Source organism: Cystoisospora suis (genome assembly GCF_002600585.1).
Source record: "Cystoisospora suis strain Wien I chromosome Unknown contig_2750, whole genome shotgun sequence".
In the NCBI taxonomy this organism is placed as follows: Eukaryota; Apicomplexa; class Conoidasida; order Eucoccidiorida; family Sarcocystidae; genus Cystoisospora; species Cystoisospora suis.
This window is the reverse complement of record NW_027155546.1, coordinates 18,629-33,017: the sequence shown is the minus strand read 5'-3', so window position 1 is coordinate 33,017 and position 14,389 is coordinate 18,629. Positions and strand designations below refer to the sequence as shown.

The window sequence follows — 14,389 nt, the reverse complement described above, 5'->3', positions numbered from 1 at the left end:
TAATTCTTTTTGGGTGTTTTCTCGCGGGGAAAAGGAGTGTGATGTCTAGCTTGTCGGCTAGTGTGAACGAACGAGATAGAGAGATTGAAGATAGACTAAAGATAGACTAAATACATAAAGAGATAGACTAAAGATGGATAGATAAGAGAAAGATAGAGAGGAATAGACAAGCGGGGTGTCTGTAGAAAGAGACAGGAGATGAACCTTGCTGTATCAATCCGAAATGTCTGGCTTTATCTGTGTCTATCTCTCCGGTTAGGTCCAATGTGTCTCTACTGTCTAGGACTTTTCTTCTCTTCTTTCTTAAGACCGTTTATCGGGGTGACTAAGAAGAAGAGAAAAAGAAGATGAAGGAGAAGAAGTGTCATTTCTCTCTTCTTACAAAGAGAACACCCTTCTTCTCATAGCATAGACAAGACCATACATTCCTGTCTCCTTTTCTTCTCTTTCTTTCCTCTTCTTCTACTTCGGTCAATCCGTCAGATGAGCGGTGCATGACGTCTTTCCTTGAGAGAAGAGAAGAGGGAGATGAATTAAAGAGCTAGGGAGAAAGCGAAGTCTCTACTACGTCAGAGACAAAAACAGGGTCTTTCATCTTCTTTCTCCTTTCTCTCTCTTTTCTCTTTCCTCCTTCTTCTCCTTGTATCATCCTTATGCGAGTTGTGGGTCACTTCTGCGGATCTCTAGAAAGAAAGAAAGAAAAAGAAAAAAGGAAGAAGGGAGAGAAGAGCAAGAGAGGCCTCTTGCCAATCGCATCTTCGTTCTTTCTTTCGCTCTTCAGTCTCCCCGAACTTCTTCTTCTGAAGAACGATAGAGAAATCTACCTGTTTTGCTCCCAAGCCACTAAAGAAGAAAAAAAAGGAACGTTCCTATCACGTAGAGGAGGCGCATATGTCGAGCGTGAATGTGGTGAGACTGGGGTGCAAGGAAAGGAGAGAGAAAAGGGAATTTAGAAGAGGAGAGAAGTCAGCTGAAGAAGGAAACGGAAAGGCAGGAGAGGAACAAGGAGAAGAAGAAGAGAGAGAGAGACTGATAGACTTCGCTGCGAAACTAGAGAAGGCAGAGAGAGAAGGAAAGAGAAAGAAAAAGACGTGAATAGAGAGAAGGAAGAAGGTGAGCGTGAAGAAGAGAATGATGAGGTGCAATTGGGAAGTCAAGAGAGAAGGGCAAAGGACTCATTTTGCAGCGTCTATACACTCGAAATGACGGGAAGACACCCTGACACCTTCTCGGCTTTTCTTTCGACAAAGACCTCAAGAAATACACCCCTTCTCTTCCTTCCCTCCGTCATCTGAACGGAGATGTCGAACGACAGAGTAAAGGAAGAAGAAGAATAAGGAAACTGAAGAGAAAGGAAGGAAGAAAACCGAGAAGGCTGGGGAAACCGAAGAAGGGGAAGTTCACTCGAATCAGAAAGAAAAGAGAGAAGAGAAGTAGAACAAGAAGACAAACGAAAAGAGAAAGAGTACGCTGCGGAAGAATGAGAGAATCTTCTTTCCTTTCTATCTTTCTCTCTCCTACTTGTCTTCTTCTTGGTTCATTCATGAAGAAGAAAAACGATCTTTCTCCTCCTGCAGTGTGTGTGAGGGAGCCTCGTCGATTGAGAGGGAGGTGGAGCAAGAAGTGGAGAAAAGAAGAAAAGTCCATACACGAAAGAAGAAAAAGATAGAAGGGATAAAGCTTTTTCTTCTATTTCTTCATCTTTTTCTTTCAGGTCCTGCCAAGAAAAGAAGGAAAGAAGAAGAAGAAAGGAATGAGGAATGCAGGAGGTCTTCCCATGAAAAAGAAAGCGAGAAAGAACGGAAGGGAGAAAAGGAGACAGGGGCATTCGCATGCATTACATTAAAAAGACATGCTTCTTTTTTTCTTTCCTCTCCTTTCTTCTGCTGCAAAACCTCCTTGTTGTCTGCTTACTCTCTTCTTCTTTTCTTCCTTTCGACTCATCTTTTCCACACATAGGAAAGAAGGAGAGAAAGCAACGACGCGAGAAGGAGATAAGTTCTTTTCTTCTCTCTCGTGACTGTCTTCTTTGCTCGACATGCCGAGTTAAGGAAAGAGTCTAGATGAAGAAGAAGAAAGGAAAGTCAAATCTGATCTCTCTTTTCTCCCTCTTTCTCCTTCTCTTTTTCTTCTTCTCTTCTTTTCTCCTTCCCTTTTCGCTTTCTTTCTTTCCTTCTGGCCTCTCTGCTCTACTAGAGAAATCTCTTCTTTATCTTTCTCTTCTTCCCCGTTCTCTCTAGCAAGACAGATCGATACGATCTTGTTCTTCTTTTCTTCTTTCTTTCTTTCGCTTTCTTTCTTTCCATCCGGTCATCTCTCTGTAAGATGGCGGCAACTTCTTCAGAGGACATTCTCTTGTCTAACCTAGCAAGTAGGAGAAGACATCAAAGGCAAACAACGACAAAGCTAAGTGGATCTTCGCCTTTCTCCTCGCCTCCTGCTTCTTTCTCCTCATTCTCCTCCCCCGTGTTCTCTTCTTCATCTTCTTCTGTTTCTTCTTTCCCGTCAATCCCGACCTCTCTGTCCCGATCATCTTCGTATAAGAGATCTTCTTCTGTCTTTTCTTTCATTCATCTTTCTTCTTCTTCTCTCTCGCTTTCGAGACCTGTCTCTGATTTTTCTTCTCTTCTTCTTCCTTCCTTCCTCTTGTCCTCCTCTTCTTCTCGCCCTCCCGCTTCTTGTGTCTCCTGGGTAGCCAATTCGTCTTCCTCTTCAGGATCTTCTTCTCCCTGTGAAGAAAAGACGTGTGAAGAAGAAAGAAGAAAAGACACATCTCAGACTCTTCACTGCCAAAGAAGAGACTCCCAAGAGAGAAGAGAAGAAAACACTCTTTTTACTCCATCCTCTTCTTGTCTCTCTTCTTCTTCTAGTAGTGGCGCTTCACGGCGACGCCCAAATGAAGAAGACGATGAGAATCATACCTCCCTCCATACACAACCTCACCTCTCTTCTTCTTCTTCTCTTTCTTCTTCCTCTCCTTCTTCTTCTCCCTCTTCTTCTCCTTCTCCCCTCCAAGCTCCACAATCTTCGCCAGGGATTCCCCATCTTTCTTCGGAGTGTCCCTACCACAAAAAAGCTTCTTCTGATACTACCACTTTCTCTGCCTCTTCTTTAGCAGAGAAATCCGTCTTTTCTTCCATTGCGAACTTTCTTTTCTTTTCCTCCTCTTCTTCCTCCGCTTCTCTCTCTTCTTCATCTTCTTCTTGTCCCTATGCTTCTGCTCCGTCATCTACAGAAGAAGAAGAAGAAGAAAGAAGAAGAAGAATGTATGTAGAGAATGGAAAAGGGTTGGTACCTCAGTCACCTCATGGTTTAACTGAGGAGAGAGAGCAGTCATCCATTCCTTCAGTGACTGGGGGTAACTGGAAATACCCTTCACCAAAACAGTTCTATAAAGTAGGTTTCTCCTCTTTCTGTCTTTCTTTACCTTTCCCTCTTTCTTTCTTCCTTCTCTCTCTCTTTTCATTCGCAGTTTCTCGGTGTGACCGTGTATGTCTACGTGTATAGGAATATGTAGGGAGAGAGAGAGAGTGAGATGTATCGATCTCTTTAGATAGGCGGAACCACCCGTCAATCAGAGCAATAGATATTTCTGGATGTATATATATGCATATATATATATATATATATATATAGGTGTATGTATACACGTACATGTATATATATATATATATATATATGTATGCCATGCCTATGTCTCTTATTCTCTTCAACAATGAATGAAAGGTGTACATCTCCTTTTCTTCTACATCCTCATCATCTCCTTTCTTTTCGCTTTTCTTTCTTCTTCTGTTTTCCGCATCTTCTTCTTATCTTCTTCTTCAACTTCTCCTGATAGATTCGATTGTCTTCTCCTTCTTGTTTGCTTCTTCCCTAGTGTTTACAGTACACATGAAAAGCGCGAGTGTCTCATTCTTTTTCTCTTCCTTCTCTATTTCTTCTCATTCCTTCTCGCCCTTTCTTGTGTCTCTCCCATTTACCAACTTTCTCTTTCCTCATCTCCTTTCTTTCTCCCTCTCTTTCTATTCTTCTCTCTCTCTCGAGTTCTCTGTTGTTCTTTTTCTCCTCGTTTTTCCTGTTTATCTCTTTCTTTTCTTCTTCTTTTTCATCGTCTCTTCCTTTTCCTTTTCTTTTGTTTCTCTTTCTATTTCTTCTCAGGTAACTCGGATGAAGGGGCATGACGTGGACAGTCGGGATATGCCAGCCATCGTCGCCATTCACAATGCAGTGAACGAGCGTGTATGGGTTGAGATTCTTCGCTATGAAGCCTTTCACCAAGGGGAATGCCAAGACTTTCCTAAGTTAATACGCTTTCTAGGACGACCTGATGAGTTAACATGGAAAGCTCGCTTCAAGCATTTGATAGGATACGAAAGACCGTTTGATCGACATGACTGGTTCGTAGATCGATGTGGAAATCAAGTCAGGTAAGGAAGGAGGAATACAAGAAGAGAGAACAGATGACCTTCTTGCTCTTCTAGACTAGACCTCTTTTCTGATGCTTCTTGGGGGAAAAAAGGCAAAGGTCTTCACTTTTACAGAGGCGAATCTGCTGTTCCTATGTAAGTATATGCATATGCCTAGACAGATAGACGTTGGGGGGTTTATGTGGACAGCTAGATAGATAGATTAAAGATAGATAAAGATGATCTCGCCACGACAGAAGAGACTTTTGTTTTGTTTTCTTGTTCTTCCCTGGGTTCTTAGAGGGAATAAGAAGACGAGGAGTAGAGGAGGGTCGGAAGGAGACAGTAGACAAAAATGAAAGATCAGATTGAGGAGGGAAGAGAGAGGGCAGCGAGAATACGTAGAAGATGAAATAGACATATATGGGTGTGCACATATACACGAATGTACACACCTAGACACTGATAAGAAGCCTCACCAGAGGTGCGAAGGTCCACACGAGTATCAGGGATACCTAGAAAAACAGGGTAGTCACACTTCTCTGTCTTTTCTCCATAACCCTCTTCTGTATGGCAGATGCACTTACGTCCATCCGTTGTCAGATGTGTATGTAGATATACATATGTAAGCGTGTCCCTGCATTTTGTGTTTCTCTTTCTCTCAGAAGAATAAAAAAGTCGTCTTCGTGGTAGGAGGGGGGCTTCTCTTCTTTGTCGTGAAGAAGGTGTCTGTCTTTGATTGAATGCTTTGGTTTTGGTCCCTGCAGATATCTCATTGACTTCTATGATGGCCAGACAAGTGTGAAAGGAAAGAACGGAGAAAGATCTCGTGAAGAGATGGAAAAGGTAGCGATACACATTGACGCTCGCCCAGATCTCTTCAGCAAGAGTGGGATACGGGACCGTGTAAGAATGTATCTCATAAAGAAAGGATTTTTGGATCCTTAAGAGAAAAAGACAGAAAGAAAGGAAGAAAGCGGTGTCATATGTCGTACCCCAGCAGAATGAATTTGAATAGAAGGTTAGAGTCGTCTTCATCCATGTCTCCATTCATGAAGAAGACCAGCTGTTGTCCTTGGTATTTGCCCTGTTGCTTTCTTTTGTTTTCTCCCTTCTTTTGAGGGATACAGTGAAGCGAGTAGTTGCTTTGAGAGTGTTTTGCATTCAAGATTGTAGGCATTGATCTTTCTTGCGAGGTTCAGCATCATTCTTACAATTTTCTTATTACGGAGAGACAAACACTCGCTTTCTTATGTAGGATCTTCCATCGACCCCGCATCCCCCTTTTTCCACAATAGACGGGAGACTTGGGGAGACGCTATCGGAGGAGTCTCGGGTTATGTAGTAATATAGTGGGCTCTACCTCTAGGCTGGTCTCTCATGTGGTCAAGGCATCCGCAGGAATCTTCGGAAGTGTTTCTGTAGGAACACGCTCAGAAAGACGCTGTATCGACTTGCAAGGGAGCTCACTTCCAAGAAGAGTGGCACCTATCAGATGCATGGTCCTACAGAATCAGTTTCCCAGACTGTAATAGATGAGAGAGTCGCAGTGCACTGCGTTCCCCGCGGAGCTTCAATCACTACCTGGAGAAATGTAGCCATTGAATAGGAAGAAAATGTCAAAGAATGGCAAGCTCCGAATGCATTCAAAGCTTTGGACAAACAAAGTTCCATTGGTTGGTCATCCGTGGAAGAAGATTGCACTGACATGGTCGGCTGTACAGATTCTGACAAGAATGTGTGGGCCAAGCAGGACCAACGTCAACGACAAGAGACAAGAAAGCCGTGCGTATAAGACCCTACACTCTTCATACAACAATGAATGGGACACGAGAAAGGACGAAAACGGACAAACACTTCAAGCGGAGCGGAACACCAGAGATACGGTATTCTCGGCCGTGAGCGGTGCACGAGACAAAGGAAGGAGGCTTTGAACTGACAAGTGACTCTAACGGCCGTCCACGTTGCATCATCCCGGAAGGCGTACATACACCCGAAACACAAGCTCATCAGGTGCGTGCGAACTGCTCTTACGCACGGTACAAATCTTCAGATGAACTACGTAGTGTTTATCCAACTGTACCCATACGTCGCAGATGAAGAAGAACAAGGAGGCATGCGCAAGTGACGCACGCCAAGGCAGCTTAGGTAAAGAAACCTTGCAAAGACAGAGGACCGGCTGTTTGCACCTCCTGCAGTTGAGAAACTGCGTCCCTCCTTACTAAGTGATACGATTTCCACTTCTTCTGCCTTCAAAGCCCTGCTGCCGGTTTGACAGCGCATGAAAGCAACGGAGACGGAGAAGCACTCCCAAGCATAACGCTTTTTCTCTTTTGCACGAAGACATATGTCTCTCTCGCTACTCTATATTCATTGGTCTAAGAGAGAAAGAAAGCTTCTAAACAGATGGTATAGCTGCTATCAGATAGTGAGTGACCTTCGAGTCATTCTGGTGTATCTTCCTACTTGCCCCATCAAGAGCAGCTGACGAATGACAGCGGCTAACTTGGAAGACTGACGACTTTCAGACTACCAAGCCACTCCCGGCCAGTGGTCCCACGTCCCGATTTTGTCAGCTAGATTCCGCCTGATCTTTCTTTATTGTGCAGTTTACTTTCAGTTCCTCTGGCCCCTTGCTCTCCTCCCCGCTAACAGCTGTGTCACTGCGGGAGTCCTCCACTTCGGTGGGCTCTGTGGAATCGCTCGGGGGTTTGGGTTGGGGCCCGTAAGGCCGGGAAGAACACACGGCACCACTCAGGAAAGCCATTGCCGCAGATGCCCCGGCTGTACAGGCTACCAAGGATTTCTGGTCACCCTGAGCAGCTCTGGCTATAAGTGCCTCTGTTGGCTTGACAGAATCAATGGTGTCAGTAAGAAATTGTGAGAGAAGGTGCGTCGCGTACTGTTGAAAGGTCTGGCGCCACGCGAGCTCATTGAAACGCTGTAACTGGAGAGGCTTTCCATCATACATACGCCCGGAGAAATCTGAGTTGCCAGAAAGAAAGACAATCTAGACAGCATTGTCTACTCTGCATGGTCGTGTGTCTCTTGTAGAGAAGCTGCTTCTCATGTGTAGGTTCAGGAAAATGCGCACTTCTTCCTAACAGCCTGATTCGTAGCTCTACGTACGTATACACGAAAATACTCCCACCTGGTGAAGAGAAAAACAGCTGTATTCAGTTATGTACGCAACAGCAGGAAAAAGGCAGGTACCGTGGCCAAACCTAAATATGACCGAGACAGTGCTGCTTCTCTGGCGACATGGTGCACGCTAGCGGGCTACAAGAAGCACATACAAACCAGGCAGTCGATTAAGGTGAAGGAAAAGGCCACATATTATCACTAGGTGCAGCGGTGAGTGGCCACGCCTGTATGTACATATATATATATTTTTACACCTTCTATGTGTGTACCCACACCTTGTGCTGTATAAAAATCCTGTGTATATGTATATATTTGTCTTTTATGTGTGTCCATATATGCTACGTGTACAAACATGTCTAGCTGAAGTCAGCGGCTAGTTGAAACCAAGGCGAGATTCTCCGGCACAAGCGAATGGCAGTAAGGTCAGTTTGGATAGAATCTTTACAGAGTCATAGTACACTGGCTCAGTGAATAGCATACACCCATGTGACGTACTGAGGATGATATTGTCGGCCTGGATGCAGGACGCGTATTCGAGGTATACGTCCCCAACTGTGACGGAAGGGAGAAATTCCTCCAGTTTTGGCTTGATAATCAGAGCTGCCAAGGCATGTCCATGCTTGTTGCATTCGGTAAGAATATCGTTCAAGATCTCGTCGTATTCCTCCTCGCGCTCCAAATTTGTGGAAGGACACATTATCTGAACAATGCGAGAGGGTTGCTGAAAACATACACACGCCAGCACAGACAGCACATGATCTGCACTCTGACAGCAGGCTCCGTACGCACGTAGAGACATGTCAGTACAGTATCAACTGCGAAGAGATCACGTGCAGAACGATGCTAGTCATGGTATTCGAGTTGAAAAAACTGAGAATAATGGGCCTGCCTCAGTGAGGATTCTCCTATCGTGGAAGAGACTGGAAGGAAGCGTGGTCTACTGCTCTAAGAAGTGCGGGGACAGGTACTCCCCATGAATTCAAAAGCTGCTGTCTGCGCACTACGTCGCTTGTGGGAAAAAAAGGTCTTCTTCACCTTCAGATGCAACAGCAGCAGTAAGGTCTGTGAATTCTCAGGTGTCACTCCACTTGCCTCCTTCCCCCACAGTTTCTCCCAGCAGCCCTCAGTCAACAGCGAACTGGAGAGCAAATACATCAGATCACTCGAAAGAGACAAGCGGAGTGAGAATCCACCGAGCAACTTTAAACTCATTATCGTCATCAGCTGACTGGTGTCAGCTTCCTTGCAAACACAGAGAAGGCCATAAAAATCTCCCTGACATCCGCGGATGCTGTTAGTCTCTTCCGCCAAAACGGACTGGACTTACCCCTTTCAGAAGCTCTGCTCGGATTTGACTGTGAATTAAGTCAAAGGGTAAGTGGGCGGATTGTTGGGCTGTTGTGTGCTTTGCCACGAGCTCCCTACGAGAAGAAAGAGATCACACACCTACAGCATGCCCCTGCATCAGTCATCCTGCTGGCCGCTTCAACGTGACGAAGCAGTGATGTGAAAACAACAAAACTCTTCCCCCAACTGCCCGGGAACTGTGCTGGCCTTGGGTCACTCTGATGGCAGAGGACTACCGCAAGCTCTATGCCTGGATTTTTCGGTGAACAAGGCCATAGCAGCGGGGAGCTAGAAATGCCGAAACTTGAAGTTCACATCGGTACTTCACGAGCTCTTGGCCGCCAGCGGCGTCTATATCCAGTCACCTTACCAAGTCTAAATCATCCCTGCCTGCGAGTGACTTCCCGGTTCACAATTCCACAGGCACGAGAGCACCAGAAAATCTGGGAAGGGTGGAACGGCTAGATCTTTCCGTGACCGGTCAACGCACCAACTGACATCAAGGATCAACGGCTGAGGTTGCACAGGAGGTGAACTGTGCCGGCCAGTTCTGGGAACTGGATTCCCCGGGTGCTTTCCCGAAGAGTCGAGGGGAACGAATCAGGAGGTGGTGTCACTCCTAATATCATTCTTACAAAACCGGCAGAGGCAGGTTTCACATCCACCATGCTGGGGAGTAGTGGAAGCGTACACGGGAACAGAATTCTTTCGTTGCTTATCGAAAGAAAGTGTAAAGGTGGGGATAAAGATCTTACATTGCCGCCGGCCGCTGCTCTTCTGGGAGCGACGCTATGAGACTGACGAGACCAGCGTTATTACCGGTCGATGCGGCCTGTTGAGCGGCTGCAGCTATGCTCTCAGCCAGTGCCAGACCCGATGTCCTGCAGGGCAGGGCAAACACTCGTAGTCATATCGGAAAATGCGAGGACAGTCTTTCTCGGAGAGTGCATCACCTCCAATCGCGACGGAACAATAAGCACGAAACACTCGGACAGCATCGGGAAAATGGTTAGCTGCGGTGTTTGCAGGCTCTCTGACCTGGCCCCAAAGATTTTGCGGGCCAACCGTTCTATTACCGATGGCGACGCTTGCTGTCTTGTCTGTATCAACTTGTGTCACTGCTGGGAGGGCAGCGTTCACTGTTACAGATGGCCCGTGCGACCATCCACAGAGGAATAGTGGCGCCAACTGGTGTATCGTGCAATACCACACAGATGAGCAGACGCTGGAACCCCAGCCCCAGACTGCCTCGGAAAAACCCTTTCGCCTCGCTCATTCGAAGTCCGAAGCAACGAAATAGGCTGCTGCGTTCGCACATTGAGGCGCAGACACACGTGCACGCCTGAAAGACGTTGTGGGCACGTGACGACTCTGCCAGAATGCCGCATCACGAGGAGGCAGTGCTGAACACCGCTAATTAAACGGTGCCCTCCACGAGGAATGTGACAATCTGCCAGTCGCTGCAAGACGGACGTCTCACATAGTCTGTTGCAGCTCCTCAACATCCAGGTAGCGGCAACCTCACCTTCCCGACACGGGTTCTTGGCTGGAGCCATGGAACTGCCGTCAGTTTGTCTTTGCGCCTCCGGGATTCTGCTCTCCCGAAACATGCGACGTGCATCGGAGCAAAGAGTACTCACCCGGCAAGTGGCCCGAAAATGAGGTCTTCAGCGATGGTGTTTTTCCAGTCGGTGGGCCTATTGATGCGGATAGAAACGCCATGCCACAACATCCCGTCCAGCCTCAGAGCAGCGTGTGCCTCTTCGACAGAAGCCATTTCCACAAAACCGTAGTTTCCGCCTCGATCTCTCGCGAACCAGACGTGAAGTACAGGGCACGTAGCCGGGTCTTTACAAGCATTGCTCGAGCGCATTGCGTGCCACAGGTGCCGCTTGAGGTCGTCTTCTGTGACCTCCTCTAGATTCAGCGGCAGGTTCCCTAAAAGACAATCCCAGAGAGAACGACAGCAGAAAGGCCAGGTGTGGGGAGAGGGTTGTAGTCGGGTAGGCCGATGTGAAGACACATTCGTGGCACGGGCAGACGATGTGCTACTGGTGGAATACGCGTCACCAAGAAACGCCCTCGTGGTTGCTAGCGTTCTGTAGTGCCACGGAGAGAGGACAGACTGTGTAGGAGCAAAGTACGGTCTGCCGCCCATGAAGGTTGGCCACCGTCCGCTACCACATCGTTGAAAGAGGACAGGTAGCCTGCTCCTCCGGTCTTTTTGCAGTACGCATGGGTACGGAGTCACAGACGACTTTGAGGAAGGGGCTTTTTCTCAACTAGAGGGCGATTCTCCACGGAAGAAGCTGCCATGTCAGCCGAAGCGTCCCAAACTTGTCACCAGAAATCACCTTGACTTTTTGGTCGTGAACGAGTGTGATGTCACAAGGTGTATGACCTCGACCGTGGGCGTCACAAGCAGCCCGAGTGATCGGCAGTACTCCTGAACCTACCCACGTGGAGACGTCTGGCCCTTCTTGTAGCGTTCATCTGCTGGTCGTACAGTAACTGCCCCTCCCTGTCGCTCTTCCGCACCCACTGGAAGCCGTCCCAGAACACCTGCTGTTCACCTTCGCTTGTTTTGCAGTACTTCTGAATGGTTTCGTACTGCAGAAGTCAGGGCCGCGCAAACCAGACCATCACAACAGAAACAGCTGTCATGAATAGTGAAAGAGTTTCTCCAGCCTTCGACCTTTCCATCGACGTGAAAGCGTACTTTCTCACTCAGAGGTGCCGGCGCAGACATGTCGCCGCTTTACGAAATGAATACCTTGACAATCACTCGAAGGCCGAGGCCTCCCTTACGACTTCGCTACCACCTCTTTCTCCAGTGGGGCTAAAGCTTAAAATGCCTTGAGTGCCATGCCGTGCTCCACATGGAGTCTGACTTTTGCGCGTGTTCTCATTGTGCTGCCCCCCAAGGTCGCACTTTGTTCGTCCACAGGACGCCACGAGGAGTCGCGAATCCACATAGCAGTCGCGGGCCCACTCTATTGATGAGCGAGGGTGTGTAGGGAAGTAGGTCGCGAACACTGCCCGGCTCGCGGTACTGAACTTAACGTGGAGCGGGATGCTCGTTTCTCGCTAGCAGGCAAGACTAGATTTGAACGGTAGCTGTGTCCGATTGTGGCCGCACTTGATGATGCCCACACAAACCCTTCAACACGAGACCTGTATCAACAGCAACGCTGCGGGTGGCGGGCCCACCTGCTTTCTCCTCCTCGCTTTTTCCCTGCTGCGTGACCGCCTGTACTCCTCCTCTGAGTCACAGCTAGGCGATCGATGCTCCCAGGAATTCCTGAAACCGTAACCACCTCCCCGATTGAAAAACGGGCCTCCCCCTCGCCTCCCGCGCCAAGAGCCTCTTGGCGGCCCCCCACGGCCACGGCCACGCCACCCCCAAGGTCTTTCGCCGTGCCCTGCTCCACAAGCTGGCCGTTCCACGTTGTTCACTCGATCACTTTGCCGTCGAATGAAAGGTCTGTTCTCGCGGCGGCGCCCCACGGGGGTTGATGACCGTGAAGAGATACTGTGAGTCCTGATTTCTGATGCTGTGGAGGACCTGCTGCAGCTTCGGTGCCAGCTCGCTCTACTCCGTGCCGACTGAGCAGAGATCGACGAACTGCTGCGGGTGCACTTCGAACTCAAAGACTTACAGTCGCTGCGGCCCCGGCCACTGCGCTTCGGAGTAGATGCTCGATCCAAAGATGCGGAGTCGTCCGAGGACCTCGACAGTGAATGTCGTCGGTGTCCCTTCTTACCCTTCGGGCTCCGGCCTCTAACGACAGAACCTGTTTCTGGCGAGCTCCCGAACCTTTGAGGGCCGCTAGGGGAATCCTGTCGGTGAGTATCGGGTGAACTGGAAGATCTTTCAGGATCCTCGTACCATGGCCTTTTCGGGCCGAGTGTAAACTCAGGTCGCATGGCTGCCGGCAGGTGAGCTGTCTCTCTTGAGTATTTCACTGGTGGCCGCGAAATATACACCCCTGATCCCTGGTGACTTCTTATCGATTCGCGACCCCGACTGTGGCTATTACGCGAGAAACGTTTTCGGGGCCCACTTGAGCCAAAGTGTTTCAGGGACTGGTTGCCCGGGGAGTCTGTTTCCCGGAAAGGCGAACGTCCCCTTGTGAGTTTCCTTGAAGGATGCCACTCTTGGTCGCGGTCGCAGTACATCTTTCCCTCAAAGCTTGAAGACATCACGGCACGTGCTAATGAAGACCTTCCCTGACTGACAAAGAGAAGCAGCGATCACTGCGACTCTTTCCCAATCCCGCAAACGCCGCACAGACGAAGATGATGCCAGCGAAACAGGAAGTGGGACAATGCGAACCTGGGAGGAGCGCACGTCTTTGAGCATATGCAGTATGAAGTGACACAGACCGAGGTAGGGGGGCTCCAGGGAAGCCTGACGGACAGCCGCCTACAGCTAAAACCGCTGGACGTGATCGCCCCGCCTCTCCAACAAAACTTGCATCTGAAAAAGCTTGAAGAAGATGTCAGCAGAGAAATCGAGAATGCCAGGGTTACGGTAACCCACCTGACACAAGTCGATGTAAGGGTGCTCGTCTGAACTGAGTCCAAGTGGCTGCGGAAACACATGAAGCGCTGACGCACAACAGTCGAGGTCTCAGCATGGTCACGGGTGAGCCATAACTTCAGAAGAACCACTCTATTTCGGACCAGAGCTTCCTGTCCGATGCATCCAACCTGTATTGGCAGGCGAAGAAAATTCACTATACAACCACGCCGCCGTTGCGCTCCACCGCTGTGAAACCCTGGGTTCAAAAGGTAAGAGCAGGCAGGGTATACCAGCGGTGCGGTGAAGGGTGCCAGTCGTGTCAGTTCATCGGCGTTGTCTCGACTGTGATGCTACGCCATGGTACAGCGTTTATGTTAGCGGAAGACGCGTCACCGAGCAGCTGCGGCGGCCAGCTGAGTCTCCGGAGGCACGGACAGAACTGAACAACCAAGCATCTACATAAGTCTAGAAGTCCTTTCCGGCTTACTCTGATGGCGACAGCAGCTCCACCGAGCATACTGGGCCCTCCNNTCGCGGAGTGGAGTCTTAGTCGGCGGGTGACAGCCCATGTTCTTGTTAATCTCTAAAACGGTGCGACTACTTTTTCTGGAGCGGGGAGCGTCCGGAGAGGTCACGGACCTATCAAGTCAGCACCGCGAATCAAGAGGAATCCCTGCCACGCCTTCGACGTTGGGGTCGTTACATAAAGTACTATGTGAGTTACTGGCCTTTGTCCCGTGTGGCCGAACTTTCTTTTCTATTGCCCATAGAGAAGACTCGTGGCTCCGTCTGAATAGAAGCTGTGTATCTCTTTGAAAGAAAAGGCTTCATCTCATTCGTTCACGCTCCGTTTGAAAACCTTGGCACCAAAGCGGACACCGCCACCGCAGTTTTTGCTGCGTCCTTTTGTGAAACAGGATTCTTCCAAGAACGTTTATACAAAGAGCATTGTAACTGAAAGGAAGTT

At 48.7% G+C, this 14,389-nt stretch overlaps 3 protein-coding genes across 3 annotated transcripts in view; 1 reads left to right on the top strand and 2 right to left on the bottom strand.

Moving 5' to 3' along the window:
- CSUI_005700 (uncharacterized protein) overlaps window positions 1–1,726 on the bottom strand; it is a 2,048-nt gene extending 322 nt beyond the window's left edge. Inside the window, exon 1 of the mRNA XM_068065870.1 lies at window positions 1–1,726. This exon is cut by the window's left edge and continues 322 nt beyond it. Within this exon, the coding sequence (XP_067922160.1) occupies window positions 1,288–1,647 (360 nt within the window). The 5' untranslated portion in view covers window positions 1,648–1,726 and the 3' untranslated portion in view covers window positions 1–1,287.
- Window positions 1,727–1,805: 79 nt separating this feature from the next.
- On the top strand, window positions 1,806–5,584 carry CSUI_005699 (cytochrome c1 heme lyase). The gene is made up of 3 exons (XM_068065869.1): window positions 1,806–3,396; window positions 4,159–4,427; window positions 5,174–5,584. The coding sequence occupies exons 1-3, from the start codon at window positions 2,326–2,328 to the stop codon at window positions 5,352–5,354; spliced, it is 1,521 nt and encodes a 506-aa protein (XP_067922159.1). The 5' UTR covers window positions 1,806–2,325; the 3' UTR covers window positions 5,355–5,584.
- A 543-nt stretch (window positions 5,585–6,127) lies between these two features.
- On the bottom strand, window positions 6,128–13,617 carry CSUI_005698 (splicing factor). Its single transcript, XM_068065868.1, has 7 exons — window positions 12,108–13,617; window positions 11,354–11,507; window positions 10,538–10,835; window positions 9,653–9,778; window positions 8,878–8,971; window positions 8,046–8,271; window positions 6,128–7,391 (listed from the first exon to the last, which is right to left on the bottom strand). Exons 1-7 carry the CDS (start codon window positions 13,098–13,100, stop codon window positions 6,979–6,981), a joined length of 2,304 nt encoding a protein of 767 aa, XP_067922158.1. The 5' UTR covers window positions 13,101–13,617; the 3' UTR covers window positions 6,128–6,978.
- Window positions 13,618–14,389: the final 772 nt, after the last annotated feature.